The sequence below is a fragment of the Physeter macrocephalus genome, chromosome 19 (genome assembly GCF_002837175.3).
Source record: "Physeter macrocephalus isolate SW-GA chromosome 19, ASM283717v5, whole genome shotgun sequence".
Lineage (NCBI taxonomy): Eukaryota > Metazoa > Chordata > Mammalia > Artiodactyla > Physeteridae > Physeter > Physeter macrocephalus.
Window position 1 is genome coordinate 75,669,615 of NC_041232.1, and position 24,737 is coordinate 75,694,351.

General features: G+C 44.1%; 1 protein-coding gene across 4 annotated transcripts in view; it reads right to left on the reverse strand.

Moving 5' to 3' along the window:
- The window catches only part of BCL2 (BCL2 apoptosis regulator), a 185,967-nt gene that overhangs the window by 149,960 nt on the left and 11,270 nt on the right, over positions 1-24,737 (reverse strand). Inside the window, exon 3 of one of the 4 annotated variants that reach the window (XM_055080324.1) lies at positions 3,989-4,035. The exons of the other annotated variants lie outside the window; for them this stretch is intronic. Coding sequence (XP_054936299.1) covers positions 4,027-4,035 — 9 coding nt within the window. The 3' untranslated portion in view covers positions 3,989-4,026. Of the gene's footprint in view, positions 1-3,988; positions 4,036-24,737 lie in introns of those variants that run through there. 4 annotated transcript variants of the gene reach the window in all.

The following is a 24,737-nucleotide window of genomic DNA, read 5'->3' on the forward strand; positions in this document are numbered from 1 at the left end:
GGGAGGATCCCACATGCCGCGGAGCGGCTGGGCCCATGAGCCATGGCCGCTGAGCCTGCGCGTCCGGAGCCTGTGCTCCGCAGCGGGAGAGGCCACAACAGTGAGAGGCCCGCGTACCGCAAAAAAAAAAAAAAAAAAAAAAGAGGGGGCGAGCGGACTTAGGTGAGAGAGATTTCAGAGGTGGGGTTCAAAAGCGTGGAGTATACGCATAAAGAAGGAATCACAGAGCTACAGATGCACAGGGATTTAGAGCTGGAAAGGATCTTAAGAGAAAGATCTACCTCCAGGAAAACTGAGCTGAAAATGACTTAAGGGTTTGGGCTTTGTCTGGGTGGACAGGGATATCATTAACCAGACAGAGCAGAGACGGAGCAGCGGGTTCAAGGAGGAAGCTGATGAGGCCACTTGCGGATATTTTGAATTTGGAACATTGATGTCACCAAGATTTCTTTTTTTAGTTTTCAGGAGTTTGAAAACCAAACTGTTGGGTTTTGGCATTGAAAGCAATCTCTCTCCACAAATACAGTTTCACTGCAATTACAATAAAAAAAGAACTCATGACTATAAAGTCCTACATGAAAATGTACTTTAGAGTAGTCTGAGTTTGTGAGTGTGTGACCCACAGTCATTCAAAATCACAAATACAGAGTTGTCCTGATCCAGTCCAGATTTTAGGCACACTCTCCATTAATGCATTTGCCATTAACGCTACCATATTTTCATGGACCCACACAACAGTCTTTTCTTCCTCATCTGTAACATACAGATCAAACTTTGAAAACCAGTTGCTTTCCATCGTATTGATGCCAGGATATAGTTCACTGCTGTTTTATTTTTGCTTTTGTTTTATAAGATGTAGCAAATAACCAAAGGAAGATGAGCACCGACTTGCTACTAGTAAACCGGCAGCAGCCTAGCAAGAGTTTCAGTGCTGCAGATAAGACTGAAATCTAGGAGACCTCTGTCACCGTTTCAGAGCAATTTGCAAAATGACTCGATCTCACAGGCAGGTGGGGAAAAGAAGTAGAGTTTTCAACATCCTTACAGCCACTGGGATATGGAACCAATTTTAAGAACCAGATCCTCAAAGGTGCAAACGACCAAGAAGGCATAATGTTCTTGGAAACCAAGTTTAATCAGAGAACAACAAACTATAAAGTTAATCACTCATTTAAAATGACTGCTTCCTGTTCTTCAAGAGATGAGGAGGGTGAATTCAAGGATGGCTTGTTTTAGGAAGAAGCTAGAATGTAAGCAACTTCTGGGCAGGGATCTTTTGTTTTGCTCAGGTTCTCAATATATGATTGTTGAAAGAATGAATGAAGCATAGAGAGAAGTAAACAGGCCTTAAATAAGAGATGGCAAAGCTACTATACTTCATTTGTTCATTCATTCGTTCAGCAAATATCATTACAGGTACGAGACTATTTTTGAAACGCAGAAGACATCAACAGGTTTATAACCTCAAGCTACTATACTTCATTTGTTCATTCATTCGTTCAGCAAATATCATTACAGGTACAAGACTATTTTTAGGCAACGTTGTGGATACAGAAACGCAGAAGACATCAACAGATTTATAACCTCAGCAAGGAAGAAAGAAAAGATAGCGAATGTTTGTATATCAAAGCCATATCAGAGAACATCTCACAAAGCTTTGAAGGGAGTCACAACAAAGTCTGGAAGGAGGTAGAGATGCAGAAGTCAGTGGGGTTACCTTCCTCCAGGAGGTCTGAGCCTGAAGGGATAGAGACTTCCGGAAAACTTGGGTGGAAGCAGAGCCTTCTGGGATGTAAAAATAGCAGGAAAATATAATGCCCAGAGCAGAGAAGACAGGATGGGTTTAAGGAGTAGGAAATCTTGCTCAGGAGTAGCAGGGGCTGCTGAATGCTGAAATTTCACGATCAAAAGTTCTTAAGCAGCAGAATCCTTTATCTTGGAGGAGAGGAGGAGCCTTTTTTTTTTTTTTTTTAATCAGGGAAGATTTTGATCAAATCTGTTACAAAGCATAAGATAAACTGGAGCAAGGAGAAACTGAAGCGGGTTAACAGAATTGCCTGGGCACGAATTAGGGGTGCAAGATGAGTGAGGAACCGAGGAACTGCGTAGTGAGGGAGCAGGAAAAGCAGGGAGATGCAGCCTCTGTTTTGCGCCTGGGAGGCCAGGAGAACAGGGGTCAACTGAAGAGAAACCACGGGGCCCAAGAAAGCTGCTGGAGGGATAATGATGAGCTCAGTCCTGAATCAAATATTGTGATTACCGGTAAAATGTGAGCTGCCAACAGGCAGTCCAGGTGGAAAGGTTCATCAGGAAATAGTATATAAGCAGAACCGGAGTTTGCGGAGATACGCATCTGAGAAGCAGCTGCATATGAGTGATATTCAAGCTGCGGGGATGGAGGTCACTCGCAAGAGTCAAAAAAAGAGAGAGAGAGAGACTGACAGACAGAGCTGTGTCATGGCAAGCAGTATGAACGGACCTTCCAAACCATTTACTCAACATTTTCTTCCAGAACACGGTTTTCAAAGCAAAAGAGAATTCCTAAAACTCGTTTTTAACTTGAAATAAAGAAAACACCTCAACACCTCATTCATAAGAAGGGCGAGAGCTGCGATTCTTTACGACAAAGCTCAGGCTAAACTCCACGGCTGGCATTTCGCTTGAGAGCACGAGGGAAGGAGGAAAATATAACCCATTGCTCTGGACAGCTCTCCTTTCACAGACTTCATTCACGCTCAGTCGGCAGGGAAAAAAATGTAACATAGGGCTTATACCAGTACTTCTACTTGGTAGAAGGCAATGGAAACAAATAACCCAATTCATTTAATCTGCCACAGCACAGACACAAAAACAAGAGAAGATGTGAGAGTACTGTGTAGGATGGATGTTTCTTTCCTCCTCCTACTGTCACCCGCCCATCTCTCTTTCCCAGGTAATTAGCAACACATATCAAACACCTCGAAGATGTTGATAAAGCAGCTCAACATCTGCCAACTCCTCCTCCACAGAACAGTGAAGTGTCTCAAGAGCAAACCTTCCCACCTTTGCGCGGAACAAAAGCCTGACTTCTACCATCGGCACCCGCAGCTGTTTTCCACGAATACAAAGAACGTAGCCAACCCAACTGGCTCTTTTTTGTTTTGTTTTGTTTTGTTTTTTAACATCTTTATTGGAGTATAATTGCTTTACAATGGTGTGTTAGTTTCTGCTTTATAACAAAGTGAATCAGCTATACATATACATATGTTCCCATATCTCTTCCCTCTTGCGTCTCCCTCCCTCCCACCCTTCCTATCCCACCCCTCTCGTGGTCACAAAGCACAGAGGTGATCTCCCTGTGCTATGCGGCAGCTTCCCACTAGCTATCTAATTTACATTTGGTAGTGCATATATGTCCCTGCCACTCTCTCACTTCGTCACAGCTTACCCTTCCCCCTCCCCATGTCCTCAAGTCCATGCTCTAGTAGGTCTGTGTTTTATTCCTGTCCTACCACTAATCTCTTCATGACATTTTTTTTTCTTAGATTCCATATATATGTGTTAGCATACGGTATTTGTTTTTCTCCTTCTGACTTACTTCACTCTGTATGACAGACTCCAGGTCTATCCACCTCATTACAAATAACTCAGTTTCATTTCTTTTTATGGCTGAGTAATATTCCATTGTATATATGTGCCACATCTTCTTTATCCATTCATCTGTTGATGGACACTTAGGTTGCTTCCATGTCCTGGCTATTGTAAATAGAGCTGCAATGAACATTTTGGTACATGACTCTTTTTGAATTATGGTTTTCTCGGGGTATATGCCCAGTAGTGGGATTGCTGGGTCGTATGGTAGTTCTATTTGTAGTTTTTTAAGGAACCTCCATACTGTTCTCCATAGGGGCTCTATCAATTTACATTCCCACCAGCAATGCAAGAGGGTTCCCTTTTCTCCACACCCTCTCCAGCATTTATTGTTTCTAGATTTTTTGATGATGGCCATTCTGGCTCTTCGAAGGTACGCCATCCTTTTCCCGTGGCCTACTTGGGCTGCAGATTGAAAAGTGGAAAAAAAGCAAAACATGGATAAGGTTTTCACAAGAGTTACTTAGGAAGATGAAGCTGATTTTCTTCCAGTATCAAATTCTTGGGGCATGTTTGTTTGGTTTCCATTCTTCTTTATTTGTTGAAAGAATCTCTAAATTGCTCCCTAAATGTAGTATTATTTTGACTGGGCAGATGGAAGTTTGTGGTCACAAAAGAAAATTTCTACATTTTTCAAAAAGTCATCACTCATTCTTATCAAAGACTCACAAAACGGTGTTGACGGGAACATTACCTAGTTGGGCAGCTACTGTCACATAGGGCCTGACGCGCTTCAACAGATCATCATTAGCACTGGAAACCAACACTGATATGGATTCACGGCCCTGCACTTGCCATCATCCACAGAAAGTGAAACAAACAGAGCCCCTTGGAGTTTGCAATTTAAATCAAAGAATATCTATCCCAACCTGTGAAAGTGCAAGTAGGGGCAGGTTCAACAGCACAAAGACACGCAAACAGTCTCGGAACTACTTAGTATGTTTGGAACCCTTTTTGTCACACTAACAAGGTCCTGGGGTACTCATGAGTATTCTTTTTTTCCCCTCAGTAAAACAGAAAAGAACTGCTGAAAGGATTTTTCAGATGCATTCCTTTCTCATGTAGGAAAGGTGGAAGACAACCTTACTGAAACAGTTAGACACAGAGTCTAGCTTATGTCTCTTCCTCCTATTCTTAGACTCCTAAACAAAGAAGTGGATTTGTATAAGAGAAGAATCCCATGGGAAGGAAGTTCAATTACAGTCCAAGAAGGCTAGAAGCCACTTTAAAGCAGTGCTGAGCTCACAGGGAAGCAATGCAGTGGGAAAACGCGAGGTGGCCGCATCGGGAGGGTGGAAATGCAGTGTCCGGATAAGACCTAGTAAAAGACTGAACAGATCAGCTACGGTAGTTCCAGTGAATAAGTTTGGAAGGTGATTTATAAGGACGCAGAAACCTATAAAACAGTTCATTTGGTTGTCAGAAAAATGCTGGAAGGACTCAGCACAAAACAGGAAAAAAAAAAATCATGTCCAATCCTTAAAAAGATGGATATGCCCAGTGTTATTACTATAGGTGCCAGTTTGCCTGGGACCATCCCAGCTTACCCTGATATCCCAGAGTAATAATTCCTAATACCTCTTTTCACTCTCAGAAGTATCTCAGCTTGGACAATAAATTTTATGGTCTCCCGGGCTTCTCTGGTGGCGCAGCGGTTGAGAGTCCGCCTGCTGATGCAGGGGACGCGGGTTCGTGCCCCGGTCCGGGAAGATCCCACGTGCCGCGGAGCGGCTGGGCCCGTGAGCCATGGCCGCTGGGCCTGCGCGTCCGGAGCCTGTGCTCCGCAACGGGAGAGGCCACGACAGTGAGAGGCCCGCGTACCGCAAAAAAAAAAAAAAAAAAAAAAAGGAAAACAAAAGAAATTTTATGGTCTTCCTAGATATGAAAGAATGGCAATCTAACAGGTTAAGGTGAACAAGCAAAAAAAAAGTTTTAGAAAATTCTAGATTGTGCAATATATGTAATAAATAATCCAGACTTCCTATATTGCACTTACATATACAATTCTAGGTTGGGATTTGCAGTCTGATAATAAAGAGCGGGGCTCACACACAGACGTGTGGCACCCAGCAGGTGCTTGGTACATGGGCAGCAAACAGAATGGTCTTTGAAAGAAAGCAAAGACAGAACCATTTTCACCAGCGTCTTGAATGAATGGTTCTTCAGCCACAAGACACACCACTGAGGGTTGGCTTAAAAGTTCTGGGTGATTCTGTGAGTGAAAGAGGTGTGTGTAGGTGGGGGGAAGGACTGTCAGAAAAGGTCTCTGTTGCAGAAGGTTCTATTGAGTGAAGCGCCCTCTCACACCACGCACTAGGAGAGAAGAGCAAGCTCTACCGCATGCAGTAGGCAAGTGGGCCCCCCAGACAGAAGACTCTCAGGCCCTGGGCACCTCCCGCCTGTTGCAGGTAACAAGCAATGTCCACAGTGGCTCTCATACCACGACCTGGTGGCTGCTGGAGCCTCCCTTTGGTTGGGGGTATGCTCTGATGGGGAAGTTCCGAAAAGAAGAGTCATGCTGAACTCCGAGACTCCCGTGGACACGTGACATACTCACGAGCTGCCGCCAGCCCCTGGTCAGACCCACCCCTCCTCCCATCAGGGCCAAGCCAGGCTCTCAGAGGCCGTCCCCCTCCCCCCACCCCTCCGCCCTGCAAGACAGTACACGAGCCGCAGAGATGGGAAGGAAGAGAAGGCAGAGTTTAATCAGAGGAAATCAAAATACTTCCCTGGGCTGCACTGCCCAGAATGAAATGTTCTCTGATCCACTGAGCATTTTAAACCAAAACATACTCAAACCCCGAACATCAGCGCTCTACTTCTCTTTTTTGGGGGGTTGAGAAGGGAGGGCGGGGTGATGCACAGAATAACAATTTTCAGCGTAGGAAAATCCCCACTACACGGGCTGACACCTGCTGTCGCTACTCTCCTCCCAACAGAGTTCAATCATCACAAACGGCTCTTAGCGAAAAAGCCTCGGCAGGTTCAGAGAGTGACCAGGAAGAAAACGCGCAGGCGTGGGGTGGCGGAGGCGTGAGCGTGGGCTGTGAACAGGGGATGCGCCCAGCAGAGGGGCCACGGGGCTCAAAGGAGCTGCAGCAGCTAAGAGGAAGGCGTCCGGAGGACCCTGGAGATTCGGAACACGCACGAGTGTGTTTGTACAGGGCCTGGGGGAAGATAAGTACACACGGAAATCACCTGGACCACTTTTCTTCTGTTCACACACAAGCACAAAGGAACATGGGATTCAACGGTAGCAAGGCAACCCGAAAAGTCCCACTCCAGAATTTTAAGATTTCAAAATGGGAAACGCTTTCGTAGCTCACATCAATTCACGGAAACCCTTCCTCACCGGGCTCCTGACCTTCTACAGGTACCAGTTACGGAACAGTTCAACTTTACGTCCTTTTTAAGAACAAGCTGCCTGCCGACCAGAGAGCGTCAGGTCTACACTTTTTAAAGTCAAATCTAGCATCTCCTTTCCATGTGATACCGTGATGCTTAGAGCTGGCAGAGCAAAAGCCTGTCATTCTTAAAGCATGAAGAGAATAATTCAGCGCCTTTTTTGTGATCACAGAGAATGCAATTAATACGCTGGCTGCCTTGGTATGTAGACCAAACCTTCTGCCACAGTGTTTTGCGGGACTGTTGTCTAGGGCGGCTCAGCCAATCTTTTCATTCCAACAGAAACCCTGCCAGGCTTCTCAGTGCTGAGCAGAGTAGATGAGGTAGGAGAGACGGCTGGGGCCCTCCGGGGGGGGCATGTGGCCCTGGAGCCGTGCTCAAAAAATACAAAGCTATCTCGAGACCCAAGGGCTTTTGTCTCCCGCACCTACTAAGCAACTGAAATATCGTCTCTGAGAAGAAAAGGTAGTTAAATTCTTACGGTGTTCATCTGTGGCCCAGAAGCTTTTTAATTCACAGGAAGTCGAGGGTAGAGAAAATTGTTGCAGACAGAAAACAGCAGTGATTAACTAAAGCCTATGATCCATGTGGGAAAACGGCTACCTGTGTAATACTAGACTCTCAAGATACGAGACGAGAAATAATTATAAATCACAGAAAGTATCAGGAGGAGGAGAACACAGAGAGCCAAGAAAGACAAATAAGTATACATGTTTTTAGCTATTCCACTACAAAACGTGTACTGGCCACGGATGTAAGGTAACCCTAGACTCAACCCGTCTCATTCGGGACCAAATGAATGGTCCAGACCAAGGACTGTATTTGCCATGGATCTCAGTGGCCCCAAGTATATTAGACAAAAGGAAGAACAGCGGTAGAAACCAAACCCCTATGCTATGATGGATAGCTTGTTAATACTATACCTGCTGATTCTCTGGCCTCCAAAACTCATAGAATCACCAAAGTTTAGTGACCGACCCTCTAACCCAACTCCCTGGTTTGCAGATGAAGAAACTGAAACTCAGAGTAGTGTGTGACTCACACAAAGAGCAGGTTCCTGGGAAGACCAGGAGGATACAACGCAAGACCCTTGGCCCTAAGTGCCCTCAATACTGCACTAATCTCACTGGCCATACCCACCTCCTGCTCTTGACCTTGACAGCTTCTCTTTTCTTCCCTAGAAGTGTACCTCTCCATCCTTTGTCCATATTGGGTGTGTGACATTGTGACATAGTAAGAAATAGGTATTTGGTCTTGTCTCCAGTTCCTGGCACAGAGCTCCTAAAATCCTTGTCATTTCCTGAGTGATGGGGTGAGAGGCGCTTCTGTTATAATATTTGGCCTTAGTTCCCAGTTCCTGACACAAGAGCTTCTAAGACCCTTGGAATCTCCAGTGATGAGTGTCTTTTGTCTGCTAATGAGATGGCTGGGGCCCCTAGATCACTTCAGGACGGAGGCTGGTCACCAGAAAGGCCAAGGCATGATTAGGGGGTCGGAACCCCCGACCTCCCAGGGAAAGGGGAGGAGCTGGAGATGGAGTTAATCACCAATGGCCAATGATTTGATCAATCATGTCTACATAATGAAACCTCCATTAAAACCCCTAAACTACGGGGTGCCGAGAATTTCCAGATTGGTGAGGGTACTGAGGTGCTGGCAGGTGGCACAGCCAGAGAGGGCATGGAAGGTCCACAGACCTCCCTCCATACCTTGCCCTATGCAGCTCTTCCACTTGGCTGTTCCTGAATTGTATCTTTTATAACCAACCAGTCACAGTAAGTAAAGTATATTCTTGAGTCCTGTGAGCCATCCTAACAAATTATCGAGCATGAGGAAGGAGTTATAGGAACCCTTGGGTGGCCCAGACTTTCAACTGGTGTCTAAAGTCGGGCAGTCTTGTGGGACTGAGCCCTTAACGTGTGGGATCTGATGCTAACTCCAGGTGGTCAGTGTCCAACTTGAACTAAAGTGCAGGACACCTCGCTGATGTCCAGAGATTTGGAGAAGTACTTGTTGGTGTAAGGAAAAACCCCACGTTTGCTGTTCGAGGTGTTGAGAGTAAAATACCTCAGACGTGACTGCCTGGATCTCATCCCTTGCCTCTTTAGTCCAGGGTCCTGCTTTGTCCTTCCACCCCATGGATGACTGTCCTTCCATCCTGTGAATGACCGAACTCAATCTCAGACCTTCCTGACTGGTGAGATCCACCAACCCTGCTTCGTGCTGACAGGAATTTGACATGACAGGAGCTGACTTCCATCAGAAGAAAAGACCTCCTTGTCATGACAACAGGCCCTAACCCTCCCCTGACCTTGACCTGATGGATGCAAAAATTCAACATGAGTCAAATCTTTCCATTGAGTATCAGCTACAACCTCTGATTAAAGCATCATATTAGGCTGCAGGATGTTCCTGTGTCCATCTACGTACACAGACACGCACATATTTACTTCTAAATTGGACCCCATTCTATTATCTTTGGTATAGAAACACAAGTAAATATTTCCATGGGTAATTTTATTTCTTACCGGCATTGGACTATAAGTCAAAAGTCTGAAATTATACTTGATTGAAATTATACTTGAAAACTACTCACCTATAAAATAAGCGTGGCCAGGCCTTGCCTCCCTACCTCAGTGGACCGACAAGAGGATCAACTAGAACCTGGGTGCGAACGCACTTGGTGAAGTTACACAACGTGCCACGAAACTGTCTATGCTGCACGCCATCTGTGAGAAAAGAAAAAGTCTTTCTACCCTCTTCTATGATAACATCCAAATATGGGAATCAGAAGGGACCACACTGTGTAATAAAGTTAGCAGTCTAGACCAGTGCGTCCAATAAAAATATAATGTGAGCTCCGTATGTCATTTTCAATTTACTAGTAGCCACACTGAATATATTTTATTCCAACCAATATATCCAAAATATTATCATTTCAACACGCAATTAACAGAAAAACGACTAATGAATAGTTTGCATTCATCTTTTCCTACTAAGTCTTTGCAACCTGCTGTGTATTTTGTACTCCAATCACATCTCAATTCGGACTGGCACATTTCACGTGCCCCATAGCCACCTGTGGCTAGTGCTACCAAACTGGACGGTACGGGGGCAGACTTTAGACACGGCACTTGGGTTCCACACTTTGATGGCGCACATGAGCCTTTGATCAGTGCCTAGCACACTGTCTTGTAGTGAGTCAATGTGTGGGATGCGTAAATGACGGGAGGGAACATCTTTGGGATGAGAGGAAGGATAAAGGGCTTTAAAAGGCACTAGTCTGGGAAACTCCTAGCAGTCCAGGGGTTAGGACTCCGCGCTTCCATTGCCAGGGACCCGGGTTCGATCCCTGGTCGGGGAATTAAGATCCCGCATACCGAATGGTGTGGCCAAAAGATAAATAAATAAAAGGCATTAGCCTGTGTTGACCTTTTCCTGTTCTCACAGCATGGAAGGCTTGGTTCTCAGCCTGCCAGAGGAAACGCTACTGCTCAGGACGAAATGCCAGGCGAGCTCTCTACCGATGCCGTGAGCCCTTGCTTCCCAAACTGTCTTTAACTAGCCTCACTGCAGACTTGTCCTTGCCTCTAAAGCGGCCGCTGCTAAAAGCCCAGGGAGAGGGCTGAGAACAGATGAGCACTTATCCCTGGGTCCCATATTCCTGCGAAATCATTTGCATCCTGTTAAGCAAATTTGCATAAAGTTGGAGCCAAGAGAGCTTGGCTGGCTTTCCAGGCTGTGCTCTTCCTCCACGCTGCGCTGGCCCCCATGCTTTATCACTATTTATGAGGGTGGGAGAACAAGACAGACCCCCAGTTAGAATCAGCATAAAAATGTACTCCTTCCCCACACTGCCACGAAAATCAGTGTCCTCTGGGGTACACGAGTGAAGGAACTCTGAGATGTCATCTGGCTGCTGCCTCCTTTGTTATGACAAGAGTTTATTTTCTATGACTCTGACCTGTGGCCCGAAAACACAGCCTCTGCTGGGGTCGTATTGATCCAGGCAGGCACACACACCTGAACGTCGTGGAGCCCAGATTCTGGCTCGTGGGCCACCGGGGAAACCAAACTCACCACCCTTCCTTCCAGAAAACCACAGGCTGCCACCCCGAAAGCAGCGTTGACCCTAATGGCCCCGTTCTCGCTTCAGCGGGTGTGTGGAGGGCACCCTCGAGGTAAAGGAGCGACTCTGGACGCACACACCGGTCTCTCTTCCTTTGGGACCGAGGGGCCCAGGCTGCAGGTGGCAAGTGAACAAAGTAAATGACATAACTGGGCAGGCAAGTGTCGAGGGGAAAACACCCGGAAAACAATTTGATACTATTTAACATTTCTGTTATTTTATTTCAGCTGCCTATCTCTTTCTAGGACGATTTCCCAGAGAAATTCCATTTTCATTACAAAAGGGGTTTCTTATGCCAGGGAAGAGACTGTGGCGCTATTATTGCACTGTTACTTCTACTAAGGTCATCTCAGATGGTATGTCTACGTCTACGGGAGATAAATGGTTTCCTAAACAGGCTTCTCCGCATCCTGCCGCGGGTTACGTTTGCCCCGAATCATCACTTCTGGGGCCGTGATAGAAGCAGCTTTCTGGAAACTGCAGAAGAAGGGAGGTGACAGAGAGTCGTGAGGAAGAGCACCAAGTACTCCACGGACGGCTGGGTTCAAATCCCAGCTCAACCACCAAAGCAACTGTAATTAGTCGCCTCTCCAAGCCTCATCTGCGAGACAAAGGACAAAACCGCACCGGCCTCCTCCTCCGACTGTCAGAAGAAATAAATGCGTTAACGTAGACAGAACATTTAGCAAGTGTCTGGCACGGAGCAGGCATCCTAGGAACATCTGCTTTATCACGAGCATAGCTGGGGCGCCCCGTTAATGCTGCTGGTACTGCGTAGTAGGTCCACACGGGCAGCTGTCCATGCAGTCAGTCAGCTGGCATTACTGGGCACCTACTCTGTGCTTGTCCTGGGCTAAGCCTTGAGTATTCAGTGATGGTCAAGTTGCATCCATACTCCCCACCTCCTATGAACCTCGCTGACTCTACCTCTGAAATGCCTGGCACGGCGGTCCCATCTCAGTGGGAAGATGGGGCAGGTGCCCAGCTCCATCACAAGATGGACACCTGCCCCATCTTCCCATCCGTCTCCCTGCTGCCCTGCCCCCAACACACACACACACACACACACACACACACACACACACACACACACACACACACACACCCACCACCACCACCACCACCGCCGCCGCCACCATCCTGCTAGAAACCTTCACCGGCTCTCCACGGCATGAAAGATCAAATCTGAATTCCTTAGGGAGACACTCAGGGCCTTGCTGAGTCAGCCTCAACTGTCCCTCAGCTTCACGTCCTTCACTCCACCCCATAACACCTATATTCCGGTCACGCTGACCTCTGTACCATTGCCTAGCCTGTCACACCCTTCCCTGACTCTGTTGATTTGCACATGGTAGCCTTTCCCATTGTCCATGGAGCAAGCTCTTACTTATCCTTCAAGACCCAGGCCAAATGGCTCTTCCTCTGTGAAGCCATCCTTAACTTTCTCAGGAGAAAACTCACTGGATTACCATATTCGTTTGTGTGTCTGTCTCCACAAGGCCAGAGATCACGTCCAGATACCTGGCAGGCACAGAGAACGTGAAATGAACAAAGGACCACATTTTATTGTACGACGGTTTCAGACTGAAGTCCTGAGTCAGATGCTCAGAGTTAAGGCAGCTCCTCACACGAGCCGCTCTGCATGTCACGCAGCTACTCTGAATATGCAAACAGTGTAACGCATATGCACAGTGAGGAAAATTTAGGTAGAGCAAATACAGCAAAAATCCCCCCGGAAGCCACAATATCCATATCCACTTGGGTCAAGTTCCTATTAACTCTCCACTCAAAAAAGCGAGGAAGGAGAAGAAAAGGAATGTAACAGGTAAATATCATTTAAGGTCTTTTGGTCTATTTTTAACTTAATTTTTTTCACACTACTATTGCTTTGCTTCCTCTCTTTCATCCTCTGGAATGAATCATTTCACTGAAGTGGATTTTTCAGATGACTGAAGCCTAAACTTTTAAAAAAAATTTTAACCATTTGGAATGGAGACACTTCTGAAACTTATTACCCACTTTCCCTGAACTCTTTAACACTTCCTACGGAAAATAAGCCTGTCTTGATGAGTCAGCAGCGTCCTTAGGAATAAGTAAGACTGTCCCCTGCTTACACCCCACTGCTAACCCCGAGGGCGGCTGAGATCTTCATTACTGTCTGCCCCACACAGAGGGGCCTCACATGGCTGTGCTTTTCAGTTCCTGGGCTAGTCTTAATAGCGCTGTTATCCTATTTCTTACGATCAGACTCTTAAAATAATTTTTTAATAATGTGCTGGCCTCCTCTGCCAGCTCAGTACTAATTAACTCTATTTGCAGTTTCTATTGGCTGTGGAAAAATGATAACTAGTCTTGTGAGAAAGTGTATTTTTTGAATCGGGTGGAAAGTTATTCAGCCTTAAAAAGAAATGAAATTCCCACACACGCTATAACAGGGATAAACCGTGAAAACGTTACATTAAGTGAAATAAACCAGACACAAAAGGACAACTATGATTGCACTTCTTTGAGATAGCTAGAGTAGTCAAAGTCACAGAGACAGAAAATAAAAAGGTGGTTGCCAGGGCCTGGGAGGAGGAGAGCGTGGGCAGTTATTGTTTAGTGGGTACAGAGTCTCAGTTCAGGGTGATGAAAAAGTTCTGGGCATGGATGGTGGTGTGATGTGCTTAATGTCACTGAACTGTGCACTCGGAAATGGTTAAAGTGGTAAATTTTAGTTATATATGTTTTACCACTAGATACACACACACACACACACACACACACACACACATATTTAAAGCAAACCTGTTAAGAATGATGGCCACGCTCTTATGAGTAATGGATGTGACCTTTAATTTAGCACGTGAACTTTGTGACATCCTTCTGCATAGCAGGGGTTGAAATTACTTCCTCGTTTCTAGCTGGATTGAGGATCACCAAAATTGCTTAAACAGAGATCTCTGAAGGCGTTAATGGACTTAGCGGTCATAAAGGCCTTTTATTCACAAATGACAATGCTGGTGACAAAGGGGTACTCTTTATTTCCATGTGGACACCATGAATAATCCCAGGGGGAACTGGGACAGAGGAAAGGAGGGCTTTCTCTTCACACCGGATACCCAGCAGCCCGTCCTGGGCACAGATTCCAAACCTTTCTCTTGTCCTGAGATCAAGCCAGAAAACCCCAGGGTCACGTACTTAGCTGTGAGAAGAGCAAATTATCTTAAGGATAATTATCTTAAGGATTTGTAAAAGATACATAAGGCATCCTTTGAAATATTCTACTGTTGGGTTATAGCTCATAAATGAAACATTTTAGGTTATATTGGACCAATATTTTTAAAGCAGGCTGGTCCATAAAAGAGAGAGAGTATAGCTGGTGGGGTTTCAGTGCGGTGAACACAGACCCCAGGGTTTGGGGAGTTTGGTGTTGAACTCTGTCTCGCTTAATGAAAGGTTACCGTTGGCCCTCTGCCTGAATAATAATTCCCCTTCCTTTTTTGCCTTCTTATGAAACACCATGAAGTTCTACTCTCAAAGTTATACACGTTGTGCCTGGGAGAAATGTTTAATTTTTAAATTCATATATGCTTTATTAAACAAACCTCTTACAACAGTTTTTTTTCCCTCCTGAATTTGAGTTCCTTCATTCTACACATGAGCCTAAAAGTAAAGATTCCATCTATATGCGTTTAATAACACCAAGAAATATAAAAATTAATGAGACTGCAGGGGAAAAAAGAGATTGCTTAATAAGGAGCCTGGTAAGAGTTTCCTATCTTGTCAGAATTTGGTGTTTAAGTTTCTTTTAAGACAATCGTTTCCCGGCCCATGAGGACACTCCCTGAGCCCTGCAGATCCTGCTCAAATGTTATGATGGAAACACTGTGCTGTTCTAGGCCAAATGTACCCAAATTAAACCAAGGGGGATGGAAAGAACGGTCCCTTGATGCAACCGTGGTTGCTGAAGGTGGGTTTGTTTATGAGTAGAATAAAATTTACAGCTAAATATGAAAACAGATACATCGTCATCTTATAAACTGGAGTAACATGTCATTCCTCCTCTGGACTCTTGGAAAAAAAACACAAAGGTCATGCCTAAAATAAGAACAGTGAAGGGCCGAGGATCACACCAGGGATAAAACCGCAGACTTTTCCCACTTTGGATTGAGGCATTAGGCAGGTTACAATTGGACAGTGAGCTCATTTCTCCTGAACCAGGAAAGCACTGTGGGTTTGTTATTCCAACACACACACACACACACACTGACCCCGGGAGAGTTTCTGAATCAGGTGTCTGGTCTTGGTATGAAGCAGTGATTACTACTTATTTTTCAAAGGCTATTTATACAGACCATTGGAGCCAAAGAGGAGAGAGACAGAAACATTTTGTTTCTGTGTGTGTGTCCCTCTCTTTTCTTTTTAACTCTAAAAGAGCTTTAAAAAGTCCATGTAGTGAAAGATTTCACCTCCTAGTTACTAAAGTAAAGACGGCTAATTGGCTTCCTAAAGAGACACAAAAGAAACCAAAAAGTCACATGCATCAAATTGTTATTTTTCATAGGTTTCTGTTTTAAATTTTCAAAAATTTCTCGAAGTTTCAGAGGACATCAATGACCACTTGGATGGACTAAAAAAGCATCTGGTTTTGCCTCTTACTAGGCAGAGTGACTTGATTTTGCAGAACCTCTGTTTCCTCATCCGTAATTCCACTTCCTACCCTCGGGGGAGGTTACTGGGGTCAAATAATCTTCTATCCATAAAAGTGTTCAACCCAGAGTGCGGCACATATTGGGGTTCAATTAATGTTAGTTTCCTTCCTTCCTCCTGACTGTCAGTGACGGAGCCAATGACCAACGTTGTGGGAAACAGGAGTGGGGATCTGGCAGCATCAGTAGGGATAATGGGGAAAGTGCTCCAAGCATCTGAGCCCAAATAGTAGGTCTTCTTTAATCCTATCTTGAGCATGGTAACCCATTTGAAACTGATGTACGGGCTGTATCATACTAATATATTAATTTTAAGGCAGAACACTATGTTTTCAGCTATCCATTTTTAAAAAGCCCTTCAACCTTCTCCGGGTAAATTGCGATACTACTAGAAGAACCTCAAAAGGAATATAAGAAGTTGATATTGCCCCATCAGCACTCTTGTATTGAATTCCTCTGTTTTTGTTATGTTGTAGCCCCAATATTACATGGTTAATTACTTGCCTGTTTACTGTTCTGACCTCCCCACAATGTTGGATTCACATGAGGTATGAGAGACAGTCCACAGCTGTTCTGTTTTCTGTTATAGCCCCAGCGCTCTTACAATTATTTGTTGAATGAATGAAGCTGAACTAATGCATAAGCCACGTGCCCTTTAGGAACTGAGGAAATCTACTGATGAAAGCTCCACCATTTTTCAGTTCAAAAACCACTTCACTCACCAAATTTATGTTGGTTACCTAAAGACAGGAGCCCGATCTTAAAAGTAAATAAAAACATAGATTGCTAGTTAGATGCCAATAATCAGAAACAATCGTTTATATATAATTCCACTTGCCCCCTGCTGAAAGGGGCTGTTCTCTGGAACCCTCACGTCGAGTTTTAGCAAATTCTCGCATCCACCACACTACCGTCACCTTAGAAGGCGTTTCAAGGTCAAGTGCGCCCAGCGCAGGAGCCCATCCACGGGCATCACGTGGCAAACAGTTAGATGTCCCTCTGCCGTTAACATGAAACACATCTCAAAAGCTGTATCAAAGGAAGGAAAATAACCTGAAACGCGAGACCACATTTTAATTTTCCTTTAAATGTTTGAGATAAAGAGCAGTAGAGGATACTGTTTTCCAAAATTAGATATACTTGATTAGGTTTCTATTGAGGAATCGGTGTCCTTATGAAAACACACCCTGAGAAGCACCACGGTGTAAAGAAATATCCTGGAGTCTGGCACTGAATTCCCGCTTCTCTTGACTTACTGGCTCTCACGTAGCTTTGTTAATCCAAGTTTTCTCTTCACGTGTGAATAAACAAATAACAAAAAGAATGTGGGAAGAGGAAGGCAGAGAAGTGGGAATATATCAATAATACTGGCCTTACCTAGAGTTCTGTGAAGATCAAATGGGCCAACAGATCCGAATTCCTTCAGAGACTTTAAAATCCTCCATCAAGGCCAGAGACTACTGTTGTAATGTTTTCACCTGGAAAATAATTCTATGGAAACTGCCTTTCATAACTGAATTCTTTCTTCAGATACACCTTTATTAACTGATCGTTAATGAAGATTTATTGCAATGTGAATTCCAACAAAATTAAGTTTTCGACCAGGCAGCGTTAATTTAAGAGAATGGCAAATTTAAAAAATACTCTTCTAGGGCTTCCCTGGTGGCGCAGTGGTTGAGAATCTGTCTGCCAATGCAGGGGACACGGGTTCGAGCCCTGGTCTGGGAAGATCTAAATAAATAAATAAATAAATAAATAAATAAATAAATAAATAAATAAATAAATAAATAAATAAATAAATAAATAAATAAATAAATAAATAAATAAATAAATAAATAAATAAATAAATAAATAAATAAATAAATAAATAAATAAATAAATAAATAAATAAATAAATAAATAAATAAATAAATAAATAAATAAATAAATAAATAAATAAATAAATAAATAAATAAATAAATAAATAAATAAATAAATAAATAAATAAATAAATAAATAAAAGAAATGCATTTCCATTAAAAAAAAAATACTCTTCTATAACCAGAAGGTTGACCGTATTCTTTTCAAAGCGACGAGAGAAGAAAGACCACTGTAACTGAAGAAATGAGCAACGCTTTGAAGCATTCAATCACTGCATCTTCCTAAAAACCTCTCCACTCCAGTCCTAATCATTGCTCAAAGCTAGCAATGCCCTGCCCTCCTCACTACCGTTCCTCTTCGTCAGGAACACGTGTCTGCTCGTTTACTGAGCTAACCTCCCACCTGTCGCTAACATCGCCAGTCTCCTTAAGCACATGGCGCCAGAGCGACCTTTGTAGAATAAAGCCCGCCATGGCGGTACAGCTCCAGCCTCACCTTTCTGATACCCTCACTGGCACTCCTCCTGCCAGCCAGCCTGGGCCCCTCCGTCCCTGCAACTCCCCACGTGCTCTCTTGCCTCTGGCCTTTGTTCTCCGGGTTCTGCCTGCCGGCCATCTCTGCTCCTCCTCCCCGCATCCCGAGGTTACTTCCAGCTCATCCTCCAGGCTTCAGCTCCCTTTCCTGGGAAAACTTCCCTGACTCTAATAAATTCCCCGACTGGGGTTGCATTTCTTCACCCCACAGCTTCCCTCCTCCGCAACCCCGCTCTTCTGCTGTTGCTGTTTCATGAACTCCACCCCCCCCCCCCCCACCGCCCAAGACTGCAAGCCAGCTCTCTGCAGCTCTCACCTCCCCAGGCTGCCCTACAGCACGCAGCCAATGGGGAAAAAATGTACGCGATAAAGGAATAACCCATCTCCTGTTCCGTCTGCTTTAACTGTGTGATCCAACACACACACAAACAGAGCCATGATCTTCCGGAAAACACAGAGATGTAAGTGGGCCCTTCCTAATATGAACGAGGACATCTTTTTCAACTTCATTCCGAGCCAAACAGGTAGAGAGCTTTGAAGGAAGAGTCAAGTGTCTCAACTCGTATTAAATTTCTCCAAAGTTTCCACATTTGAAAACCACTAATTTACTCATTGGCCATGCCCTTTCAATATTCCCTACAAAAGGTATTTTCAAATTCCATTTGACATGTACTTTCATCAGTTAATTTTTAATTGAGCCAAATATTAAATGCTCACATTAACCGGACAAAGCGTGTTTAGCTACTGATTTGCAGTGACAGCTTGTGTTATTCTCACACACAGGCCAAGCATGAAACAGAAAACTAATAACCCCTTAAGTGTATTCTCAAAGTATCATTTATGGGAGAGAAAACTACATTCAAAGGAAACTTGTGCAATGGCTGTCATTTTTTTTCCCCTGAGCCGCAAGCTGTTACAAAGCGGGGAAGCTCATTTTCTCACGGATCCGGAGGAGCTTAAGAATCCCACTGTCACTGGATGGATTCATTAAGAAGGAATCTGGCAGCAGCAGAGGGGACAGATACTTTGGAGAACGGGCCAATTATCTGGGTGTCCTTTATAATTTGAAGTTTCTGAATTCACTCATAGATAAGCCACTTGAAGAGGGTCTGGCAGTGGTAACACCATGCACAGATGGCCACGGAAGAAACGACAGGGAGAATGGAAGATGGGGGAGAAAAGAGAATTTGCTTGTGGTTTCATTCATGGGGACAGATCTGTAAGCTGACACATCCCTCTTTCGAAAAAGCCCCTGGAGAAGTATGGTCAAGCTTCGTTACAAGTAAACAAATCATACAGTCTTTCTCCAACAGATGACAAGTGATGAGCAACGATGCTTTTGAGTTTGCCAAGGAACGAGGATTCTTAAAATGCAAATTCCACCAGTTCTTAAAAACCACAAAAAGGCTGTGATGCTTGCTTCAACCAGAACAGAGAACTTAGCCCAGAGCTGCCAGGACAGTGGTTTGCTCCGTGCCACCCTTGGTGGTCTTCTTGTTGGTCAGTGTCTGGAGAAGTGAAATCCTAGGTTCTCTTTCTTCTGGGAACACTGAGCTGTACCGACTCCCACCTTGTACTGGCTGCTTGTTTTTAGGGGAGAATAACTAGGGGACCATTTATCCTTGTGACTTTTATGCTATAGTTCTTTTATACTTTAGCTACAACAATAATAAGAGAGGAAAAACCACTTTGTCCCCACTGTGAGAACCATGAACAAGCCCCGCTTTTTTTAATGATAAGATAAAAAAATAATGAATAATTTTAGATGTCAAGACTTTGACTGTCTGAACTGGGCCTGAAACGAGAAACACGAGAATTGAGAGCAACTGCACACATATATGCAGACTGTGTGCACGTATTTTTTTGTATAAACAGACACAATGTGACAATCAATGCGCTAGTCTCTAATATTAGCATTAAGGACTTTCATGAAAGTTGAATGTTTATTATAAAGCAACACCTAGTAGATTCCTTTTCAGGTATGAATGACAAACTTTTTCAGTTCAACGGTGAAGGATGAAATCAAAACACTCTAGGTATTTTTCTTTGTTCATTGCTACTAAATATTAATGGATCAGTGGGATGGGACATTTGGAACACATATGTCCCTATAATGGGATGTTATAGAGTGGGACACACGTACTCTATTTAATAAGTGGGGTGGGACATTAGTTGGTTAGGGTGAGTTTGATGTCCAAAGTGAACATAATCCATTTATTCAGTCAACAATCATTCTGTGCACCTATTATCTACTATGCTGGGTGCAGGTTAAATGTAATAGGAGGACTATTGTTTCTAATTTATTTATTTTTTGGCTGCGGCACTCGGCATGTGGGATCTTAGTTCCCCGACCAGGGATCGAACCCACGCCCCCTACAGTGGAACCTCGGAGTCTTTACCACTGGACCACCAGGGAAGTCCCAGGACTATTTTGTTAAGTAAGGAAGTGCCAGTGAAGGAGAAAACCTTGACTGTTTAAGACCCCTACAAAGGGAGGACACTATTAGGAGGTTGAAACGACACTAATCTGACTCAAGGTGAATTATCTTTTAAGTAGGCAAACTGGTTGTGGGGAACCAAGCTCTGAACAGTAAAACTCCAAATTAATCACCTTCATTCAATCCACAGAAGTCCTCAGAGGACTTTGGGGGAAAGGCGGTGTAGAAACAGCAGTAATAAAAGAAGGTAGAATCAGCAGGGGCAGCTAGGACCCCTTCTGGACATAAAGAGGGAAATGGGAAATCTACATGGTCTGGGGAAAAGGCATAGGGTATTCCTGCCCCAGCTTCTCTCTTCTAGATCCTTAAGACCAACTGCTGCTGGGCATTTCCACTTGGATATCCTATTGGGAGCTCAAGTTGAAAATGTCCAAATTAAGTTCATCACATGTATCCCACACAACAGTCATTGTTCTTATCTGTCCTTTCTCTCTGAGGGACAATATCATTTTTTGAGCCAGCTGGGTTTTGAACTTGTGTCCTCTGCTTCTTTCCCTCCCTCATTTCTCACGTTCAATCTGTTCTCAGTCCTTTGGGTCCACTTCTCCACCAGCCCCCCACACCTGTCCCCATTCCCCCACTGCCATGGTTCCAACTTCCTGCCTGGCCTCCCACTGTCCAGCCTCAGTCATTGTCAATCTTCCACAAGCCCCCACATCCCGCCTTGTCTCAGAACCCTTTCAATATCCTTTTAACATCTACCAAGTTAAACACCAACCTCTCAACTTAGGGCCAGTCTTATCTCACCAGAGATCTCTCAGACTCTTTACAATCCCCCAGCAACGCCTCATGCATTCCTGCCTGCTCTGCATCCTCCAGCCCAGCTACCTGGAATGCCCTCTCCCCACATCTCCCAACGATTATCTCCTGCATAAAGCTCTTCCAGATGCCCTTCTCGCTGGCCTGGATCGCTCTGTCCACTAAAGTGTGTAAAGGGTTACAGCACTTTACACAGTACTTGTCTTGGTCTCACTATTGGTAGGCAAGTCCTTAGCGGCAAAGGCTATTGTCCACATTTTTCACTCAAGTGAAACATCTGGCATAGAGCTTTGCACATAGTAGGCCCCCAATAAACGTTTTCTCAATGGAAAAAGGTAGTGTGCATATGCTCTACAAAATAACAACATCTTTATAATACTTTCCGTTCCCATCACTGCCCTGGTTGCTAGGAACTCCTTGGGGTTAAGATTTGCAAACAACTGCTCGTTTTCCTTGATTAAGACTTCTTCTTATTGTTTTCTCCTTTTTTTTTTGAAGGGATTATTTGTTTGTTTGTTTGTTTGTTTGTTTATGGCTGTATTGGGTCTTCGTTGCTGCGTGCAGGCTTTCTCTAGTTGAGGTAAGCGGGGGCTACTCTTCGTTGCGGTGCGCGGGCTTCTCATTGCAGTGGCTTCTCTTGTTGTGCAGCACAGGCTCTAGGCGCACAGGCTTCAGTACTTGTGGCACGTGGGCTCAGTAGTTGTGGCTCGTGGGCTCTAGAGCACAGGCTCGGTAGTTGTGGCACACGGGCTTAGTTGCTCCGTGGCATGTGGTATCTTCCCGAACCAGGGCTTGAACCTGGGCCCCTGCACTGGCAGGCAGATTCTTATCACATCGTTTTTTTCTTATACTGTCACTTAAATATTTAGTAAGTGGCTCTGCAACATTATACTTAAAATTTTGTTAGAAAATAGCTCCAAAGCACCTCTAAAAGTTTTCAGCTTTAAAAAGAGAGAGAAAAAAAAAAGAGAGAGAGAGAGAGAGAGAGGTAGATAGACACATATCCCAGAAGGAATTCGTAAAGAAAATAGCTAGGAGAGACTTTCAAGATGGCAGAGGAGTAAGACATGGTGATCCCCTTCCTCCCCACAAATACATCAGAAATACATCTACATGTGGAACAACTCTTACAGAACACGTACTAAACGCTGGCAGAAGACCTCAGACTTCCCAAAGGCAAGAAACTCCCCACGTACCTGGCCGTGTGGCTGACAGGGTCTTGGTGCTCCAGCAGGGTGTCAGGCCTGTGCCTCTGAGGTGGGAGAGCCAAGTTCAGGACACTGGTCCACAAGAGACCTCCCAGATCCACATAATATCAAATGGCGAAAGCTCTCCCAGAGATCTCCATCTCAATGCTGAGACCCAGCTCCACTCAATAACCAGCAAGCTACAGTAATAGACACCTTATGCCAAACAACTAGCAAGACAGGAACACAACCCCACCCATTAGCAGAGAGGCTGCCTAAAATCATAATCAGATCACAGACACCCCAGAACACACCACTGGATGCGGTCCTGCCCACCAGAAAGACAAGATCCAGCCTCATCCACCAGAACACAGGCACCAGTCCCCTCCACCAGGAAGCCTACACAACCCACTGAACCAACCTTACCCACTGAGGGCAGACACCAAAAACAGTGGGAACTACGAACACGCAGCCTGTGAAAAGAGGACCCCAAACACAGTAAGTTAAGCAAAATGAGAAGACAGAGAAACACACAGCAGATGAAGGAGCAAGGTAAAAACCCACCAGACCAAACAAATGAAGAGGAAATAGGCAGTCTACCTGAAAAAGAGTTCAGAGTACTGATAGTAAAGATGACCCAAACTCTTGGAAATAGAATGGAGAAAATAAATAGTGGAAATAACTACTGCAGAGCAGAATAAAGAAAAAAGAATGCAAAGAATTGAGGACAGTCTCAGAGACCTCTGGGACAACATTAAACGCACCAACATTAGAATTATAGGGGTCCCAGAAGAAGAAGAGAAGAAGAAAGGGACTGAGAAAATATTTGAAGAGATAATAGTTGAAAACTTCCCTAACATGGGAAAGGAAATAGTATATCACGTCCAGGACGCGCAGAGAGTCCAATACAGTATAAATCCAAGGAGAAACATGCCAAAACACATATTAATCAAACTATCAAAAATCAACTACAAAGAAAAAATATTAAAAGCAGCAAGGGAAAAACAACAAATAAAATACAAGGGAACCCCCATAAGGTTAACAGCTGATCTTTCAGCAGAAACTCTGCAAGCCAGAAAGGAATGGCAGAACATATTTACAGTGATGAAAGGGAAAAACCTACAACCAAGATGACTCTACCCAGCAAGGATCTCATTCAGATTCGACAGAGAAATTAAAACCTTTACAGACAAGCAAAAGCTAAGAGAATTCAGCATCACCAAACCAGCTTTACAACAAATGCTAAAGGAACTTCTCTAGGCAGGAAACACAAGAGAAGGAAGAGACCTACAATAACAAACCCAAAACAATTAAGAAATCAAAAGAAAGCTGGAGTAGCAATTCTCATATCAGACAAAATAGACTTTAAAATAAAGACTATGACAAGAGACAAAGAAGGACACTACATAATGATCAAGGGATCGATCCAAGAAGAAGATATAACAATTGCAAATATTTATGCACCCAACATAGGAACACCTCTACATAAGGCAAATACTAACAGCCATAAAAGGGGAAATCGACAGTAACACAATCACAGTAGGGGACTTTAACACCCCACTTTCACCAATGGACAGATCATCCAAAATGAGAATAAATAAGGAAATACAAGCTTTAAATGATACATTAAACAAGATGGGCTAAATTGATATTTATAGGACATTCCATCCAAAAACAACAGATTACACATTTTTCTCAAGTGCTCATGGAACATTCTCCAGGATAGATCATATCTTAGGTCACAAATCAAGCCTTGGTAAATTTGGGAAAATTGAAATTGTATCAAGTATCTTTTCCGACCACAACGCTATGGGACTAGGTATCAACTACAGGAAAAAAATCTGTAAAAATTACAAACACATGGAGGCTAAACAATATACTACTAAATAACCGAGATCACTGAAGAAATCAGAGAAAATTTTAAAATACCCAGAAACAAATGACAATGAAAACACGATGACCCAAAACCTATGGGATGCAGCAAAAGCAGTTCTAAGAGGGAAGTTTATAGCAATACAATCCTACCTCAAGAAACAAGAAACATC